The sequence below is a fragment of the Urocampus carinirostris genome, chromosome 6, assembly GCF_059441175.1.
Source record: "Urocampus carinirostris isolate Australia breed hairy pipefish chromosome 6, RoL_Ucar_1.0, whole genome shotgun sequence".
Lineage (NCBI taxonomy): Eukaryota > Metazoa > Chordata > Actinopteri > Syngnathiformes > Syngnathidae > Urocampus > Urocampus carinirostris.
The window spans coordinates 37589746-37607907 of NC_142354.1; the positions used below are offsets into that span (position 1 = coordinate 37589746).

Genomic DNA, 18162 nt, shown 5'->3' on the forward strand with positions numbered 1-18162 from the left:
ATATTTCCACTGAGGTTGCAGATCGGATCTCAGGGGGAAGAGCATTTCACAGCACCGGTGCCCTGATGGAGAACGCTCTCGAACCAGCGGAACACTTCTTGGCTCTTACAGCAACTGGTTTGTCTGATCAATAATATACCCTGTTTAAAATATACCACAAAGCTAAAACAGACACAAGGTTATTAGGAAATGTTCCACGTAAATATTTAAGCTCTAAGTTAAAAAAAAAAAAAAGCAAACTAATACTACTTCCGGGTTTTTCATGTCATTTCCAAGGTGAACAAAAACATTGTCTGATTGCACTGTATTGTATTGCTGCAGTTTTCATCATCCGGAGAAATATATTAAAACTTTAATAATACGTCCCCTGTGGTCGAGGTCCTTCTTTGGTGGTTTAGCTGGGTGTTATACCAATGTTACTATTGGTGCCATAATGAATGCTGCTTAAGATTGCAATGATTTACAAATTACTGAAATTGAGTAAAAAAAAAACTATAAGGACGTTGTGTAATATTTGACCACTAAATGTCGATGTATGGCGTCGTGCAGGGCTCTCAGGCACTAAGAACTTGAGTAGCCTGCAGACTGGTTCTGAAATTAGCTCACGAGTGATGGGTTATACTGATTTTCTGGGAAATTTGATTTCTAACTGGCATAAGAAATCCTTGATATGATCAGTGTCTTAAAAAAAACACTGTTTTAAAAGTTAACTATGCTAGTTTTAACCCTACTTCCAATACATACAACCTGGTAACAACATAGTAATTATATTATAACAACATTGTAATAACATACGTGATTACTTTACAAATGCATTTTAAACTGGTAGCCCTTCACACTCATCTAGACTATTGTATACATCTCGATTTGTGTGCATGTGTGTACTCGCTCCGAAAAGGCTGAACTGATTTTGTGAAAGTTTACTCAGTAATACTTTAGGTTAGGCCTCTGGGGATCCCTGCCGCATTTTCAACAGACCACAGACCCAATAACCTTGCAAAAATAGAATGCCAGGCAACGCTACACCTGGCTACACCTAGCCCAGCAATGCCGGGCCGTTAGGCTCGTCAATAATAAAAAAATAGCTCTTGGGTTAAAAAGCTTGGCGACCCTTAGTGCAATGTAACAAAAAAAAAAAAATGAGTGCTACACAGCACAAGAAAGACCACGAACTATAGAGATACAAAATGACAAAACAGCACCATTTTCCTTCTCATGTTTGGCCTGGTGTTTCAAATGATTTTTTGGTTTTAGTTTCTTTGGGTACCCCTAAAATCAAGATGGCAGACAATCATCTCAGGTCCACCCTGATGAGCCTCGAGGTATGTAAAATAAAAATGCATTTTTTGACTTACGAGTATTCAAACCAATTCACGTTCAAATGATAGCTCATGTTTTTATATTCTTATTCAAATCCATATTGTTTTTTTACCACTAGAATGTGCTAAATAATACACAATATATCTTGAATGTATGACTAATTGTTTATTACAAATGTCACCAAACGTTTTAACTCAGAGATTTATTTCTGATAAGTGAGAAAGGGTGATAGACTTTGTAAACATTTATGACACTACAACTATTATCATGTTATTACTATGCTGTTATACTATTATAGAATGTTTTGCTAGGACTGGTTCAAATATCATCCCAGTCAACAACAAAAACATAATCAAAGAATTGCACTAAGCAATTACATAAATCAAAATTACTAATTCTAAGAATTTACATGTTTACTTTTTTATTATTACGATCTAATCATGAATGTAAAGACAGATCATGTTATTTTTTTCTGATGCCAGTAACTAAATAAATACTACTAATAAAGGAATAAAAACAATAGAAAAAAATAGTGGAAACTTGAATTGCTGTTAGCATGCTAACACAATGACTATTAGGCAAAGGAACTGCCACAATAATACATTACATGCTAATTGTATCAAAACTATTCATAATATAATGTGAAAATTCAACCATTTTTTAAAAAAGAAGTTAAACTAGAAAGAACTTTAAAACTGAATAAAGATAAGCATTTAATACATTTTTAACTTCAGATTTTCATGATGACAGGTGAGGCACAGTCTCACCTGCCTCCCCTTACATTTGATTAAACTTGTGTAATTACCATATGATAACAGATCTTGTGTGATGTTGTGGTGGCATAACAGCTGTGATGTTATAAGCCTGTCAAGTTGCATCATTGATAATCAAAGAAGCAAAAGCGGTTCCATCAGTCACAAAACACCTGTGTACGTGTGTGCAATGGGGCGCTCAGGGGGGGACGGCGGCTTGTCTTATTATGCTCGGTCCCGTCTGATCTGTTGTTCCGACAGCTGTTTTTATCAGAGTGAAACCCCACCCTTGCACCCTCGCGTGTGTTCACACTGCGCTTCCCTGAATCCTTGCATTTGCTAACAGCCTGTTGCTGTACCGGATAATCCCCTACACGGACGGCACCCTGGGTCACGCACAAACCGAAAATAAATCGTCAGCAAACACGTTATCGACTAACAAGTCATCTTGGCGATCACGTTTTAAGTTATTTGAAGGTGGCCGACCTGCAAGACTCGTATTTATCACGCTAGGACAGAAAGTCAAGTGTGCACACGGAATAAGCAAAGCAATTAGAAGAATGAAGAAGAATTTACTTTTATTGTCATTCTTTGTAACCATGCACACAGAACGAAATGTCGATACACCTGACCCGTACAGTTAAACTTTAGCGAGCCGATGCAGCCGCAGACAAACAGGGCGCCGCCATTAGGTGACCAAACCCCCCAATTCCAACCCTTAAAAATCATCATGGCGGCGACCCTGTTCGGCTGCGGCTACATCGGCTCGCTACAGTTTTTTACACTTCGGTCATAAAACCCAGTCTTCGACTCAGTTTTGACGGCGAACAAAGTCAACTCAAACCGCAGATTAATATACGATCGCAGTTTTTTTGCTGGATATGCGATCATCCAGAAATCAAGTGCTCGGTGCTACGACCACTCGGGAGTGTTTACTTAGCCTCGGACTGCTACGTCAACAAGACCCAGCGGCCTATAAAGCAGCGAAGCAGAGTGGCAAGAGAGAGGTATGACCGGAGGAGGAAGCGAGGTTGTCGGGCCGGGCTAACCGCTAGGCTAAAGGCTAAACCCTTCAAAACGCCTCTCCCATCCATTTTCCTCCTTAACGTTCGCTCTCTGGACAATAAACTGGACCATTTACAACTGGAACTAACATCGAACCGCGAGATGACGAACTGCTGTGCTAAAATTCTGACGAAGACATGGTTAAACTTATCTATCCCGCCTGACGCTCAAGGAAACTGTGCGGGTCAGATATATCGACATTTCGTTCTGTATACACGTGTACACGAATGACAATAAAGTTTGTCTGAATCTGAATCTGAATCTTAATGCCGAGCGCCAAGCAGGGAGGCAATGAGTACCAAAGTTGTAAGACTTAGGTATGACTCGGCCTACCATCTAGGCTACCGAGCTGGTTAAATTAGCAGTATGTTTGAGCATGGCCACTTTAACACAAAGAAGGAATAAGGGGGGCAGCACGGCGGAGAAGTGGCTAGCGCGTGTGCGGCACAGTTCTGAGGTCGTGGGTACCTCCTGCGTGGGTTCAAATCCAGCTACCGGCCTTACTGTGGGGAGTTTGTATGTTCTCCCCGTGCTTGCGTGGGTTTCCTCCGGGCACTCCGGTTTCCTCCCACATTCCAAAGACATGCATTTTAGGTGAATTGGCCGGTCCAAACTGTCCCTAGGTGTGACTGAACGAGTGAGTTGTCTGTCCCCGTGTGCCCTGCGATTGGCTGGAAACCAGTTCAGGGTGTCCCCTGCCCACTGCCCGGAGATGGCTGGGATGGGCTCGTCTTCCATTCAACAGTTCAAGGATATCCATTCATATGCGTCAAGTCAGAATGGCAAACATTTATGACGGTTGGTTTGTTGGTTGGCTGGATCCCTTGATGACTAGGGTCGTAGGGGGCCATAGGGGCACCATTTCCTGTGGTGTGTCTTGGGCAAGTACAGCCTGGTGGCGCCGATCTCTCTCCAGGCAAACATAGAATACTTTGTTTGTAAACACACCAGTAGCTCAGGAGGTAGAGCGCTCGTCTTGGGATCAAGGGATCCCAGTTCGAATCCCGGCTCGTCCGTGTTACATGTCGAAGTGCCCTTGGGTAAGACACTCAACCCCTAATACCCCCAATAAGCAGGTTAGCGCCTTACATGGCTGCAAGGCCGCTATTGGGAAATGTGGAGCAAATTGTAAAGCGCTTTGGGAAGTCATTGACTTGAAAAGCGCTATATAAATGCAGATCATTTCATTTCATTTCATTTCATAAATATATTTATAACATTTTCCATTAGTAGCAGCAACTTTTGGTCTTGAATGTGTGAGGATTCAGCATGCCAAAGCTTGCCAAAGGACCAATTAATAATGAACTGATGAAGTGCCTTTGGTGTTTATCCACTACCTGCTTATAAGGACAGCGAGGACATATTCCTAGCATCGGATCCTCGACATTTCGGCAAGTTTGTGGTGCTTCTCTGAACTATCAACCCTGATTTGTGCCTCGGACGATATGAACTGTACTCCATTCATTCTGTGTGTGTGTATATGGGCCTGTGGATTTGTGATTTTCAGTCTAACTACTAATAGTACTTTGGCCCTTCCTGCATATTTTTGACTCTTAGCCTTCTCAAGAAACCAGGACACCAGCAGAGGTGAAAGGCAGATGTAGCGAACAATCATCCACCCCAGGTTTTCGAGACGAAAAAGTGCATCATACCAGCTAATTGTAGAACACAATCAAACGTGAGCATGATTTACTTTTCATTTAAAGAGAAAGACCATGCTGGCTTTGGGGGCAAACATTACTGTCAAATGTCAATGAGTCAAATTGAAGCCATAAAAACCTGAAGGTTAAGATAGTGAAATTAGATCCTTGCTACCGAGAGTGGCGACCGCCTTCTGGATGGTGAGTGTCCCCTGGCTGAGCCTCTTCTTGGCTTCCAGGACTGGGTTCTCAAACTGGGTTTTCTGGTTGATGTGGCTGCAACAAAGAAATGAATACAGTACTTAAATATTTTATACATACATACATACATACACACATACATATATACATAGCCACACATATATATACACGCCTGCCAGCCACCTTCTTTGAACCATAACCACAGTCCATATCATGGTATCATGGTACTAGATGTCGGTTTGATGTTAAGGGGGAATTCTATCAAAGTTAAATAACGTATTAATTAGGCCATCGTTGTTTTCTAGCCACAGTAAATCGTGCCAGTTCTTTCTTTGGTTTATTTTCTTATTCTTCTGTTTTTTTCTGTTCTGTTTAAGTTTCCTCTGAAGATCACTAGTTTAAAAAAACAAAAAAACAAAAACAAAAAAAAAACTCAATTAAACCGAGTCTGGGTCTAAATGGAAAAACGGTCAAAATTAATTCACTTAAAATTGCTATGTAGCCAATCCTTCAAATTATGAGAAGGACAAGGTTTTTTATTCAGTTCTCCTGATAAAAATATCTGAAAAAATAAATGTGGTGCTCCAATAAGGCAAACGAGTTTAAAAAGAATAAACTTGCTCTTCAGTTTAATTAGTTAATCCATTTGTTCAAATAATTCATTAACCACCCAGACCCAATATTGCTATATTACATACATATATATATATATATATATATATTCACCATAAACAAAGCCAACAGCACTGGTTAACTGGTTGATATTCATCTGCACATTATTAATACAGCGCACGTACGCCAAAGGCCGGCTCGCCTCCTGATGTAATGGCATTGGGCCATTTAATATTGTCGGAAATGAACTCCTCCCTCTTAGCTCCTGCTCTTGAAAAAACAAGCTTAATTGCCTGCCGGCCACCTAGCAGGGGAGCCAGAAGCCATTGTTGCATAGCTACTGGATTTCAAGCTGAAGCTTTCCATCTATCTTCCATTCACATGGCTGCTAATCCAGATAACAGTTCAGCGATGTAAGGACAACCAGTCAGGAATATCTTCAAACTTGACCAGTAAAAAGATTGAGCTCTCTGCTCTTTGTAACAGTATTTTCCAAAATTTGAAAGTGATATAGTAGCTTTCATGAGATGCACCCATAATATACACCATATGTAGTGGAATAAAGTTAAATTTTATGCATGAATTACTCAAATTTTGTTTTAAGCCCATGGACATTTAATATTTCTATTTTGAAAAAAAAAAAAAAAAAGACATCATATCGACACATTTATTTCAACATTTTGAGTAGTTATTTAATGACACATGTCCAATTTATTATTATTTATACTAATTTGATATCTCCACTGATGACTGACGCTGCATTTTTTTAGTGACAAACCAAATATGACATCTGTAGTACCTTCTCCAATAAGGTTCCTTATCTTTTATACATTTTTCATGTGGACCTATGATGAGGGGATATTGTTGTTAATATCTGTCAGCCGTGGGTATAAACAGAGGTGTCAAACTCATTTTTGCCACATGATAGAAAAAAAGAAAGAAAAAGTATTGAAACTCATGGAAGACTAAAAAAAGAATGACAAAAAATACTGAAGTAGTGAAAAGTATGAAAAGTTACTAAAAAGTACTGAAAAAAGACCAAAAGCTTGTCAAAAGTATGAAAAAGTACAGAAAAGTGTGAAAACGGCATACAAAGAATTGTACAGTATGGAGAAGTACAACTGATTAAAAAGCAGCAAAAAACTGAAATGTACAAAAAAAATACTAAATATTATGAACAAGTACTGTAAATAAAAAGAGAACTGAGTACTAAAGTACTAAAACAAACTGAAATGTAAAAACTGTAAATATATACCTTAAATTATAAAAACAGTTCTAAAAGTACTGAAACATGAAAACTATCTAAAAATATGAAAAAGTACCAAATAGTAAGAAAAAAGTATGCAAATTGTCACGGGGATTACCAGAACAGAGCAGGGGACCCCAGAGCGTTCGTTACAAGTCTTTTATTTGGGGAAGCACAAGGGTTAGCGGGAAACTTCGGACGACGTAGCCAATCGTAGCGTGGGACGGAAGCAGGTTGAGTTTACCGGGACTGAAGAGATGATCGTAGCTTGGGACGGAAGCAGGTCGAGTTTACCGGGACTGAAGAGACGATCGTAGCGTGGACGGAAGCAGGTCGAGTTTACCGGGACTGAAGAGGAGATCGTAGCTTGGGACCGAAGCAGGTCGGATCGGAGGCAGGCAGGCAGAATCAGGTAAACAAGGCACAGGTAATCGGGAGCGTCATACGGGGTACAGATGTGAATCCTCCGACCAGGAGTTCTCCGCGTAACGCGTTTAAAAGGGGAGCATTGACCAATCAGGAAGCACATTCCAGCGCGCCACATGATTACCCCAGGTGACTCCACTTGGGTAATCATGACAGAACCCCCCCCTCAAGGAACGGCTCCAGAAGTTCCCCAGGAAAAAAAATAAAAATAATTTTAACCCAAGACACGTCACAGGGAAACACAGGCAGAATCAGACGAGTCCAGACTCAGGGGGGTCGGATTCAGAAGAGTCCAGACTCAGGGGGGTCGGATTCAGAAGAGTCCAGACTCAGGGGGGTCGGATTCAGAAGAGTCCAGACTCAGGGGGGTCGGATTCAGAAGAGTCCAGACTCAGGGGGGTCGGATTCAGAAGAGTCCAGACTCAGGGGGGTCGGATTCAGAAGAGTCCAGACTCAGGGGGGTCGGATTCAGAAGAGTCGGACTCCGGGGAGCGGAAAGGGAACAGACAAGACAGGAGAGGAAAGACGGGACAAAATCAGTACAGGCAGACTCAAGGCAGGCTTGGGAGTCGAACAGGCAGGCTTGGGAGTCGAACAGGCAGGCTTGGGAGTCGAACAGGCAGGCTTGGGAGTCGAACAGGCAGGCTTGGGAGTCGAACAGGCAGGCTTGGGAGTCGAACAGGCAGGCTTGGGAGTCGAACAGGCAGGCTTGGGAGTCGAACAGGCAGGCTTGGGAGTCGAACAGGCAGGCTTGGGAGTCGAACAGGCAGGCTTGGGAGTCGAACAGGCAGGCTTGGGAGTCGAACAGGCAGGCTTGGGAGTCGAACAGGCAGGCTTGGGAGTCGAACAGGCAGGCATGGGAGTCGTTCGCAGTCATACGGCCGGAGGTGCCTTAGCCATTTTCGCCATGTCGGAAATGACTTGCCGAACTGCACAACAGGAATCGCGCTGCTGATTCAGACTTTTATAGCGGTCAGGGGGCAGATGTACGAACGCGGGGTCCATTCTGGTCGGAGGATTCTGTCACGGGGATTACCAGAACAGAGCAGGGGACCCCAGAGCGTTCGTTACAAGTCTTTTATTTGGGGAAGCACAAGGGTTAGCGGGAAACTTCGGACGACGTAGCCAATCGTAGCGTGGGACGGAAGCAGGTTGAGTTTACCGGGACTGAAGAGATGATCGTAGCTTGGGACGGAAGCAGGTCGAGTTTACCGGGACTGAAGAGACGATCGTAGCGTGGACGGAAGCAGGTCGAGTTTACCGGGACTGAAGAGGAGATCGTAGCTTGGGACCGAAGCAGGTCGGATCGGAGGCAGGCAGGCAGAATCAGGTAAACAAGGCACAGGTAATCGGGAGCGTCATACGGGGTACAGATGTGAATCCTCCGACCAGGAGTTCTCCGCGTAACGCGTTTAAAAGGGGAGCATTGACCAATCAGGAAGCACATTCCAGCGCGCCACATGATTACCCCAGGTGACTCCACTTGGGTAATCATGACACAAATGTATAAAGAGTACTTACTAAACAGTATGAAGCAGTAGTGAAAAGGACATGAAAAGTAAAAAGTACTTGAAAGCCTGGACATTGAGGATGTGAAAACGTATGAGAAACCTTGTGGACATATTTAAAACTAAAGGTAATTATTTTTGACATAATGCGTCCCACTTTGTCCAGGGATGCTTTCTGCGTTCTCCGGCAGACTGAATTCAATCCATTGGCTGGACTGATCCCCCCCTGCGGGCCACATATTTAACAACCCTGGTATAAACTTTTGAGACTGTTGTGTGATTAAAGTATACACAAAAGAATGTGGCTTGACTTGAATGTTATGTAGTGTGGTAGTGTAGCGAAATAATCTCAGGATGCACAATGAAGTAGTTCTTCTGCACTAAGTTTGTAAACAGATTGGTGACATAGAGGGTTGGGTAGGGTTACTTTAACTTGATTACTTTCAATTACTTTTGGATTACACCAATACCAAATATGCTAATAAAAGACAAAAGAAACTAAATATGAATAAAATTACTAAATTTTGTGCAGGCTTGGGGAGTAACAGAATACATGGAACGGCAAAAATGATGTTGGCAAGCTGTTTGGATTTATTTTCATTTTGTTTCTGTCGCATTTTATGTTAGTTTTGCCGGAGATCAAAGTGATCAAAGCCATGAGAGAAAGCTTACCACGTGTTGTGAGTCATAATTGTATTCATATTTAGTTTATTTTGTCTTCTATTAGCATATTTTGGTATTGGAGTAATCCAAAAGTAATTGAAAGTAATCCGGTTAAAGTAACCCTACCCGACCCTGACATAGTATACATGTTGCTATAGTATACATGTTACATGTTACACCGATCCCTCTCTCACCTGGATAGGGCTAAGGGGGCTGTGAGGATTACATTTTTGGACTTCTCCAGTGCCTTCAATACCATACAGCCTCTGCTACTGAGTAGGAAACTGACAGAGATGGGAGTTAGCTCACACTTTATAGAATGGATTACTGACTACCTGACAGGCAGACCCCAGTATGTGAAACAGGGGGGCTGTACAGCAACAGACACTGTGGTTAGCAGCACAGGATCTCCGCAGGGGACCGTGCTCTCTCCGTTCCTATTCACTCTATATACATCGGACTTTAAGTACAACTGAGTCCTGCCATGTGCAAAAGTTTGCCGACGACACTGCGATCGTGGGGCGTAACAGAAATGGGCAGGAGGAGGAGTACAGGAAATTGATTCAGGACTTTGTCCGATGGAGCGACGCAAACCACCTGCACCTGAACACCACCAAGACCAGGGAGATGGTGATGGACTTCAGGAGAACCAGAACTCACCCGGTTCCTGTAACCATCAAAGGAGAATGTGTAGAATTTGTCCAGACCTACAAATACCTGGGTGTGCAGCTGGACAACAAACTGGACTGGACTGCCAACACAGAAGCTCTATGTAGGAAAGGACAAAGCCGACTTTACTTCCTCAGAAGGCTGGCCTCCTTCAACATCTGCAAAAAGCTCCTGAAAATATTCTATGAGACACTAGTGGCAAGCGCCCTCTTCTATGCGACAGCGTGTTGGGGAGGCAGCGTCAAGAAGAAGGATGCCTCTCGTCTCAATAAACTGGCTAGGAAAGCGAGCTCTGTTGTGGGCAAAGAGCTGGACAGCCTAACAACAGTAGCTGAGAGATGGGCACTGGAAAAGCTGCGGTCAATCATGGACAATCCATCGCATCCACTACACAGCATTATCTCCAGACAGAAGAGCAGTTTCAGCGACAGACTGCTGTCACTGTCTTGTACTACTGACAGACTGAAGAGATATTTTCTTCCTCATGCCATGAGGCTCTTTAACTCTACCCGGCAGAGTAAAAGCCCACAGTAAACCACACCACCTACATTGCATATTACCGAATCTTATTGCAATATGTATTCTGTGTAGCACTATTTAGATATTCTATATAACACGCTACAGTGGGCATTTGCACGTCACACTGGGTATTGTATATTGTATTCTTTTTGCTTTATTATTGTATTGTTCTCAGCTCAGGGATGCTGCTGGAAATGTGAATTTCCCTTTGGGGATGAATAAAGTATCTATCTATCTATCTATCATACTCCTGCAATAAAACAAATGTATTGTGAATACATCCGATGGATCTGATATGTGGGTTGTTGGTTGCAGTTTTGCTCACCAATATAAAAAAATATGGGTTGTAAAAATATGTGTTTTGTAATATTGTTGTATTGTTCTATTAATTAATATTAATTGTGTGACTTGTTATTTTACCAGAGCAGACAACCCCAAAATAAACATGATTAGAGCCACAACAAATTAAAAGCTTTATATACACCTTATACGGAAGGCACATACTGCATGTATGTACTGTATATATACTGTATACTGTAAATATCCATTTATTGGAAAAGGTTAAGAAAGTTTGTGATGATAAAAACCATGACATTTTCGAACATCTTTTTTTATTTTTAAAGAGCCACGGAGACATTATGGATTGCCAAAGAGCCATATGCAGCTCCAGAGCCGTCTGTTGCTGAACCCTCGCACTAGAGACAGACATAACTACCACGAGTCTTTGGGTCGAATGCATTTTTAAAGGGACAGTGTGTATTTTGGGCCGATAGATATCTGTGATCGAAGTTGCGCAATCAAAAATGAGTTATAAAACACAAAGAAGAATACTAACTACTCAAAGTGAGCCAAATACACAATTAATCATCTTAATTTCTTTCATAGACATTTTCAGGTTTTTGGGTACCTTCAGTAGCGAGATGGCGGACAACTATGTCAATTCCCTTTCATGCTTTTTAAAATAAATGCTAATTTCTTGATCAATGGCACTAATACACATTTCATCAAATTAGTTATAAAACACAAAGAAGAATAGTAACTACTCAAAGTGAGCCGAATGCACAATTAAGCTTCTAAATTTCTTTCACAGATCTTTTCAGGTTTTTGGGTACCTTTAGTAGCGAGACTACGGACAACTATGTCAATTCCCTTTCATGTTATTTAAGATAAATGCTAATTTCTTGATCAATGAGCATTTTAAAAAATGCACATTTTTACGATAAATACTATTTTTTTCTTATTATTTAAATCAATCATGTTTTTTGTTAATCAATGAAGTTATTTTACAACTCGGAGGCGCTAAATAATACACACTTTAATGAAGAAAATATTTCACATTGTGATTTCAAATCATTTCACTTTTCGTTATTGTTATTAATGATGACTTAAGATTTGGGCATCGCTGTCTGTCTGCAAAGATTTCGTGATGAACATCTCAAATCGAAAAATTCCATATGATGCACATTTGCGGAATAGGTTTTTTTTATGAATACTTAATGTGAAATATACAATAGACTTTGAGTTGTACAATGCATTGCATATTGTCATCTGTGGGCAGTTGAATGGTAACATTGCAGAAGAGAAGTGGGCTACTGCTGGAAGCGTGTTTATTTTTAGAAGGTACATTGAAGCATGCCGGTGCATGGTTAATGTACGCTAGCTACTACGCCATGTGGTAAGCACCCTGTTTCATAAAGGCCTCGTCAAAGTGCACAGTTTGCTAGTGAACAGGCCGATATTCAGGGAAATAAAGCGCAAATCCTTAGGACTTACTCCACATAGTATGTGCCGTACTGCGGGTCATCGATTTCCTCCCAGCCGTAAGGTAACTCTGCAAAGAGAGGAAAAAGGGAAACGGAAGCAGCATGTTTAGAAAACGAGTAACAACAGGATCTCGTGTTGTTTGACTTGGAGGAAACCTGGGATCGTTTAGAGAACATTTGCAGAAAGACGGCTTGGATGCAGACTCCCCGATGAACAGATGAGGCAGAAGAGGGAGAACAAAGGCGAGAGAGAAAAGAGCTCTTCATGCAAGAGAAAGCTTTTACGAGAGCTCGCTTTCCTTCAGCCTGCTGAAATAATCCATTTTAAAAAAATAAAACCACGGGATGAGAGATCCCCACTGGGTGAGTTGAAGCTTGGGGTGCACTTAAGGCCTCCATTAACATTCGGACAGAGTGTGTGCTTGTACATTTGTGTCACAATTTAAATTCATCCACTCTGTGAAGATGTTCTATTGTTTGAACCGGGGATTTGTTCACTTTTTTCATTACACAACCCCCCTTTTTTAGAAGGATTATCAAAGCAATTATCCTAATTTCTCCAAAACCATTAAAACAATACATTTACTACTACTTTCTTCCTCATGCCATGAGGCTCTTTAACTCCACCCGGCAGAGTAAAGGCCCACAGTAAACTACACCCCCTACATTGCATATTACCGAATTTTATTGCAATATGTATTCTGTGTAGCACTATCTAGATCAGGGGTCGGGAACCTATGGCTCGCGAGCCATATATGGCTCTTTCTACGAGTATCTGTGGCTCAGAGACAGATTTGATTGCATGCAAAATTTCTCCATCTTGTCCAAAACTTGATTCGTCTATCCTATTAAGTTACACGCAAAGCCAAACAGAAACTTATAGTCAGATGATTACTTCGCAGTTTATATATGGCATGTTTTTCACTACAATTTACAGTCAAGGTGTCACACAAAAAATGGGGAAAAAAAAACTCGTTTTAGCTGTACAACGCTAAAGAATCCTTTATATAAAAGTTCACTATGTAATCTGTGTTCAGTGTTCAGATACCTTATGATGAATCCACAGAACTGTAAATACGCCAAAACACCGGAAGAGAACTTAGTCATTTGATTGGGTAAGTGGGAGGGATGGGTGGAGCTATGCAAAAAGTACAAGCACTCCTTCCCATCTCTCGCCAAAGGTAAGCACATAAGGCTCCCTATTCTCAGAATGTTGTGACGTTTTTACAAAATAAATGCTTGCATCTGGTTTTGAAACCAATATGTATGATAAAAAAGGGTCAAAAGGAGTTTAACCGATCTTGAGTCATTGCAAGAAAGAGACAAGTTTAAAGCAGTATGTTTGTTGATTTTGGGACAGGGGCTCTGGCATTATTCTCTTTTCATAATTTTTATCAAATCATCAAAAATACATGTGCTGAAGACTAAGCTTTTGTCTGGGGCGCGGGTTTAGCAATTTAGTAAATTTGTCTCATAATATATGGTGTGGCTCTTTCCCAAAATAAAATTTATATTTTTTGCTTTTATGGCTCTTTGAGTCAAAAAGGTTCCCGACCCCTGATCTAGATACTCTGTATAACACGCTACAGTGGGTATTAGCACGTCACATTGGGTATTTGTATATTGTATTCTTTTTGCTTTATAATATTGTATAGTATTGTTCTCAGCGCAGGGATGCTGCTGGAAATGTGAATTTCCCTGCGGGGATGAATAAAGTATCTATCTTCTATCTATCTATCTATCTAAAAAATGCTACCTTCATTTTCAAAATGGCCCATAATAAATTCCCATTATTGATATGTAATTGTGGCACTAATACATGTTTAATCATTTCGTAGGGCCATGTTTAGGAATAGCATGAAAAAAATCATAGTTAAGATAGCCATCCTTATGAATGATCTTTTATATGTCTGGAGAAAGTTGATTGTGAAGAGTCAGATCTCTTTTTTACATACTTTGCAGCATGCTGTGCGTGGATTTGTTCTACATTTTAGCCATAGTTCGGGTTTTTCCATTGTTCATGAAAACGGCAGACTCCCAGCATTGTGGTCTAATGCACCTTTCCTTTTGGGCATGACACGTAGGGGTTATGATGCTTCACATGACAACACTGTATAAACTAATGCCAGAAGCAGTTATTCACAAGGGAAGAAGGAATCAATGGCAAGCTACGAGACGGCAGTGTTGGCGTAATTTCAGATTCAGATATACTTTATTGTCATTCTTGTACAAGTGTATACAGAACGAAATGTCGATTCATCTGACCCGCACAGTTTCGTGGAATGTACAGATATAAATAAAATGTTGTATTGAGTTGGAGTATTGACGTACTAATAATATACTAAATAATTATAGCTATGTATAGTATTATACAGTAGTGCAAAGAGTGCAAGAGGAGCAGCTAACCAGATGTGCAAAATGGGCAGTCAGGTAAACAAGTCACTATACAATAACAATTTTTTAAGCACACTTGATTTCTATTTCTTCATTGAATGTTTGGTGTCTGGATTTAGCCCACCAAGAAACATGGCAACAATTACAAGCATTTACAATCACTTTATACCAAATTCAAGAATTTCTAAAATCTTGAAAACATATAATTATCATTCAGGCATTTTAAAGGAGTTCAAGTACCTGTACGAACCCTGTTGGACTTGCAAGCCTAATTAATGAATTTGCCATATTTAAAAAAAAATGAATGAAAAGAAATATCCTCGGAAGTATTTTCCGCATCAGGCTTGGAGATACTGTAAAATTCATCTTTTTAACACATTTAGGCTTTGAGTGCAACACCGCATTACCTACCACTAGTGGCAGGAGCGCTTTTCTACCTTTAAAACTCATACGAAGAAAGGTCATTACGTTTTTTTCACCGGCGACGCATGCGATTGCTCTATATCAGGGGTCGGGAACCTATGGCTCGCGAGCCATATATGGCTCTTTCTATGAGTATCTGTGGCTCAGAGACCAATTTGATTGCATGCAAAATTTCTCCATCTTGTTCAAAACCGGAGTTGACTATCCTATCCGGGTACACGTAAAGCCAAATCAAAACTTGATACAAGTGCAACACTCCGCAGTATTTATAGGGCACGTTTTTCACTACAATTTACAGTCGAGGTGTCACACAAAAAAAGGGGGAAAAAAAACTCGTTTTGGCTGTACAACGCTAAAAAATCCTTTATTTAAAAGTTCACTATATAATCTGTGTTCAGTGTTCAGATACTTTATGATGAATCCACAGAACTGTAAATACGCCAAAACACCGGAAGAGAACTTAGTCATTTGATTGGGTGAGTGGGAGGGATGGGTGGAGCTATGCAAAAAGTACAAGCATTCCCTCCCATCTCTCGCCAAACGTAAGCACATAAGGCTCCCTATTCTCAGAATGTTGTGACGTTTTTACAAAATAAATGCTTGCATCTGGTTTTGAAACCAATATGTATGAAAAAAAGGGTCAAAAGGAGTTTAACCGATCTTGAGTCATTGCAAGAAAGAGACAAGTTTAAAGTGGTATGTTTGTTGAATTTGGGACAGGGGCTCTGGCATTATTCTCTTTTCATAATTTTTATCAAATCATCAAAAATAAATGTGCTGAAGACTAAGCTTTTGTCTGTGGCGCCGGTTTAGCAATCTAGTAAACTTGTCTCATAATATATGGTGTGGCTCTTTCCCAAAATAAAATTTATATTTTTTGCTTTTATGGCTCTTTGAGTCAAAAAGGTTCCCGACCTCTGCTCTATATGCAGTTTACATTTCTTGAATTTATAAACAAAAATAAATTGTTTTGTATAGTATCATTTATTTTTTAGGACTGTAGATATTTTCAGAGAACCTGTGTTTCACAATTAATTTTTTAAAGTTTTTTTTAAAGTTTTAATATTGTTTTTGAGTTTATTTATTGTTGCACTAAAATGCAGCTATTATCAGGGATTCCGTGCTGCATGGCGTTAAAGTTTGCAAATATAAAAAAGGTAAACGTTAAAATTACTCAAACGTTCACTGTATACTTTAAAATACGTACATAATTTAACAGTACGATTAATTTGTTTGATTATTAGGTCATTTTGTTCATAATGCATAATAATTGGTAATACTTTGATGACAGCAAAACAAAATCTGAAACTATTTGGGAGACGGCTATTTTTGATGAGCCAAAAGAGACAGTTCTCTAAAAAAAGCCATCATTCTTATTACAAGTGACATCTGCCTTCTACCATTTCCTTAATATTTTTTCCAAGTGTATAAATTGCGCAAGTTATAAAAAAAATATGAATGATCAAAGATGCGCACAAGGACTTTTAAGACAAATGTTTGTAGATTTCAAAGATGAAGATCTATTAATCGGAACAGAGGACGATCAATTACCACTCGGTTCCCAAGGTTAGAACAGTGACCACGTCACATAACTGAATCCGTAAGCTTCTCGTTTGCAGTATCTAATTTTTTTTTTTTTTTAACAAAAGAACCTTGATTTCCAACTACTATTATAATTTATTAATATATACTATTATTGACGACAAATATGATGGTCAACCTCAATATAATTAAGTAACTGCGTAAGGAAGACACATTTTAGTTGGGATTTCTGTTAAAATGGGACACGGTATCTAGCATTATTATTATTTCATATTTTACGAGATCATCAAAAGTCACGCAGTGAAATAAAATGCACTGAAGAATTAAAAAAAAATCTCAATATTTTGCTTTAATGGCTCTTTGAGTCGAGAAGGTTGCCGACCTGTGTTATGATAAGTAGAAAACCTATATTATGAGAAAAAATAAAAACAAAACAAAATAGCAAATATGTTGGTGTCAAACTGATAAAGTGTAGCGTTTGACTGAAGCATTGTGTTGCAATAACACCATTGACCAATAAATGGCAGAAATTGCTTAGCACTAAGTGAGCAATGATTGTATTAGGTAAATGAGTGATATTGACAAAAAAACATAGTACAGTGGAACCTCGGTTATCGAATGCCTCTCAGTTCGAACAAATCGGAGTCCGACCTAAAATTTCGAGAAATTCTCGCTTCGCTGTTCGGTCAAAAAATCAGAGTTCGAATGCCGGTAATGCGTGAGTGCGTACGCTAGGCTGCGATGCTGAGCGGCGTACGGGTGTTTTAACCCCTTATTATGCCTCCGAAGAAAGTCGGTGCAAGCAGCAAAGTTGCTACAGGTGAAAAAGGAAAAGTAGTGCGTACAACTATTGCATTTAAGAAATACATAATAGCAAAATATGAAGGAGGTGTGCGAGTGTCTGATCTTGCTAGGGAATACAGTATGGCTAAATCTACGATCAGTACGATACTAAAGAATAAGGAGGCTGTGAAATCTAGTGATGTGGCTAAGGGAGTGAGTGCTATAAGCAAGCATCGGCCGGAAGTTTTGGAAGAGGTTGAAAAACTTTTGATGATTTTCCTCTCCCCACCGTCCACCTGCGCCTTCTGCTGACCACCACAAAGGTAAGAAATCCTATTCATAATTCTTTTCTTTATCCTTTTTTTTATTTGTACACGTTCATGTTAGCATAATCTTTCGTACGGAAGATTACGATAACGCGAACGTACGATTAGCCTGGGTTAGCTTTACGTTAAACATTCAAGGTAAACATTCAGGGTGTTGGAACGGATTAAAACGATTTACATTATTTTTAATGGGAAAAAGGATTTCGGTGATCGAACAAATCGGTTATCGAACAGGGTTCTGGAACGGATTATGGTCGAGAACCGAGGTTCCACTGTACAGTGATAGTATCAGAGTTTATTTGGGGAAAAG

General features: G+C 40.1%; 1 protein-coding gene across 2 annotated transcripts in view; it reads right to left on the minus strand.

Moving 5' to 3' along the window:
* magi3b (membrane associated guanylate kinase, WW and PDZ domain containing 3b) overlaps positions 1–18162 on the minus strand; it is a 285252-nt gene that overhangs the window by 54265 nt on the left and 212825 nt on the right. For both annotated transcript variants that reach the window (XM_088338940.1, XM_088338939.1), the window contains exons 7-8: positions 12395–12452; positions 4953–5053 (exon numbers count right to left, since the gene is read on the minus strand). In XM_088338940.1, the coding sequence (XP_088195066.1) occupies positions 4953–5053; positions 12395–12452 (159 nt within the window). The remainder of the gene's footprint in view (positions 1–4952; positions 5054–12394; positions 12453–18162) is intronic.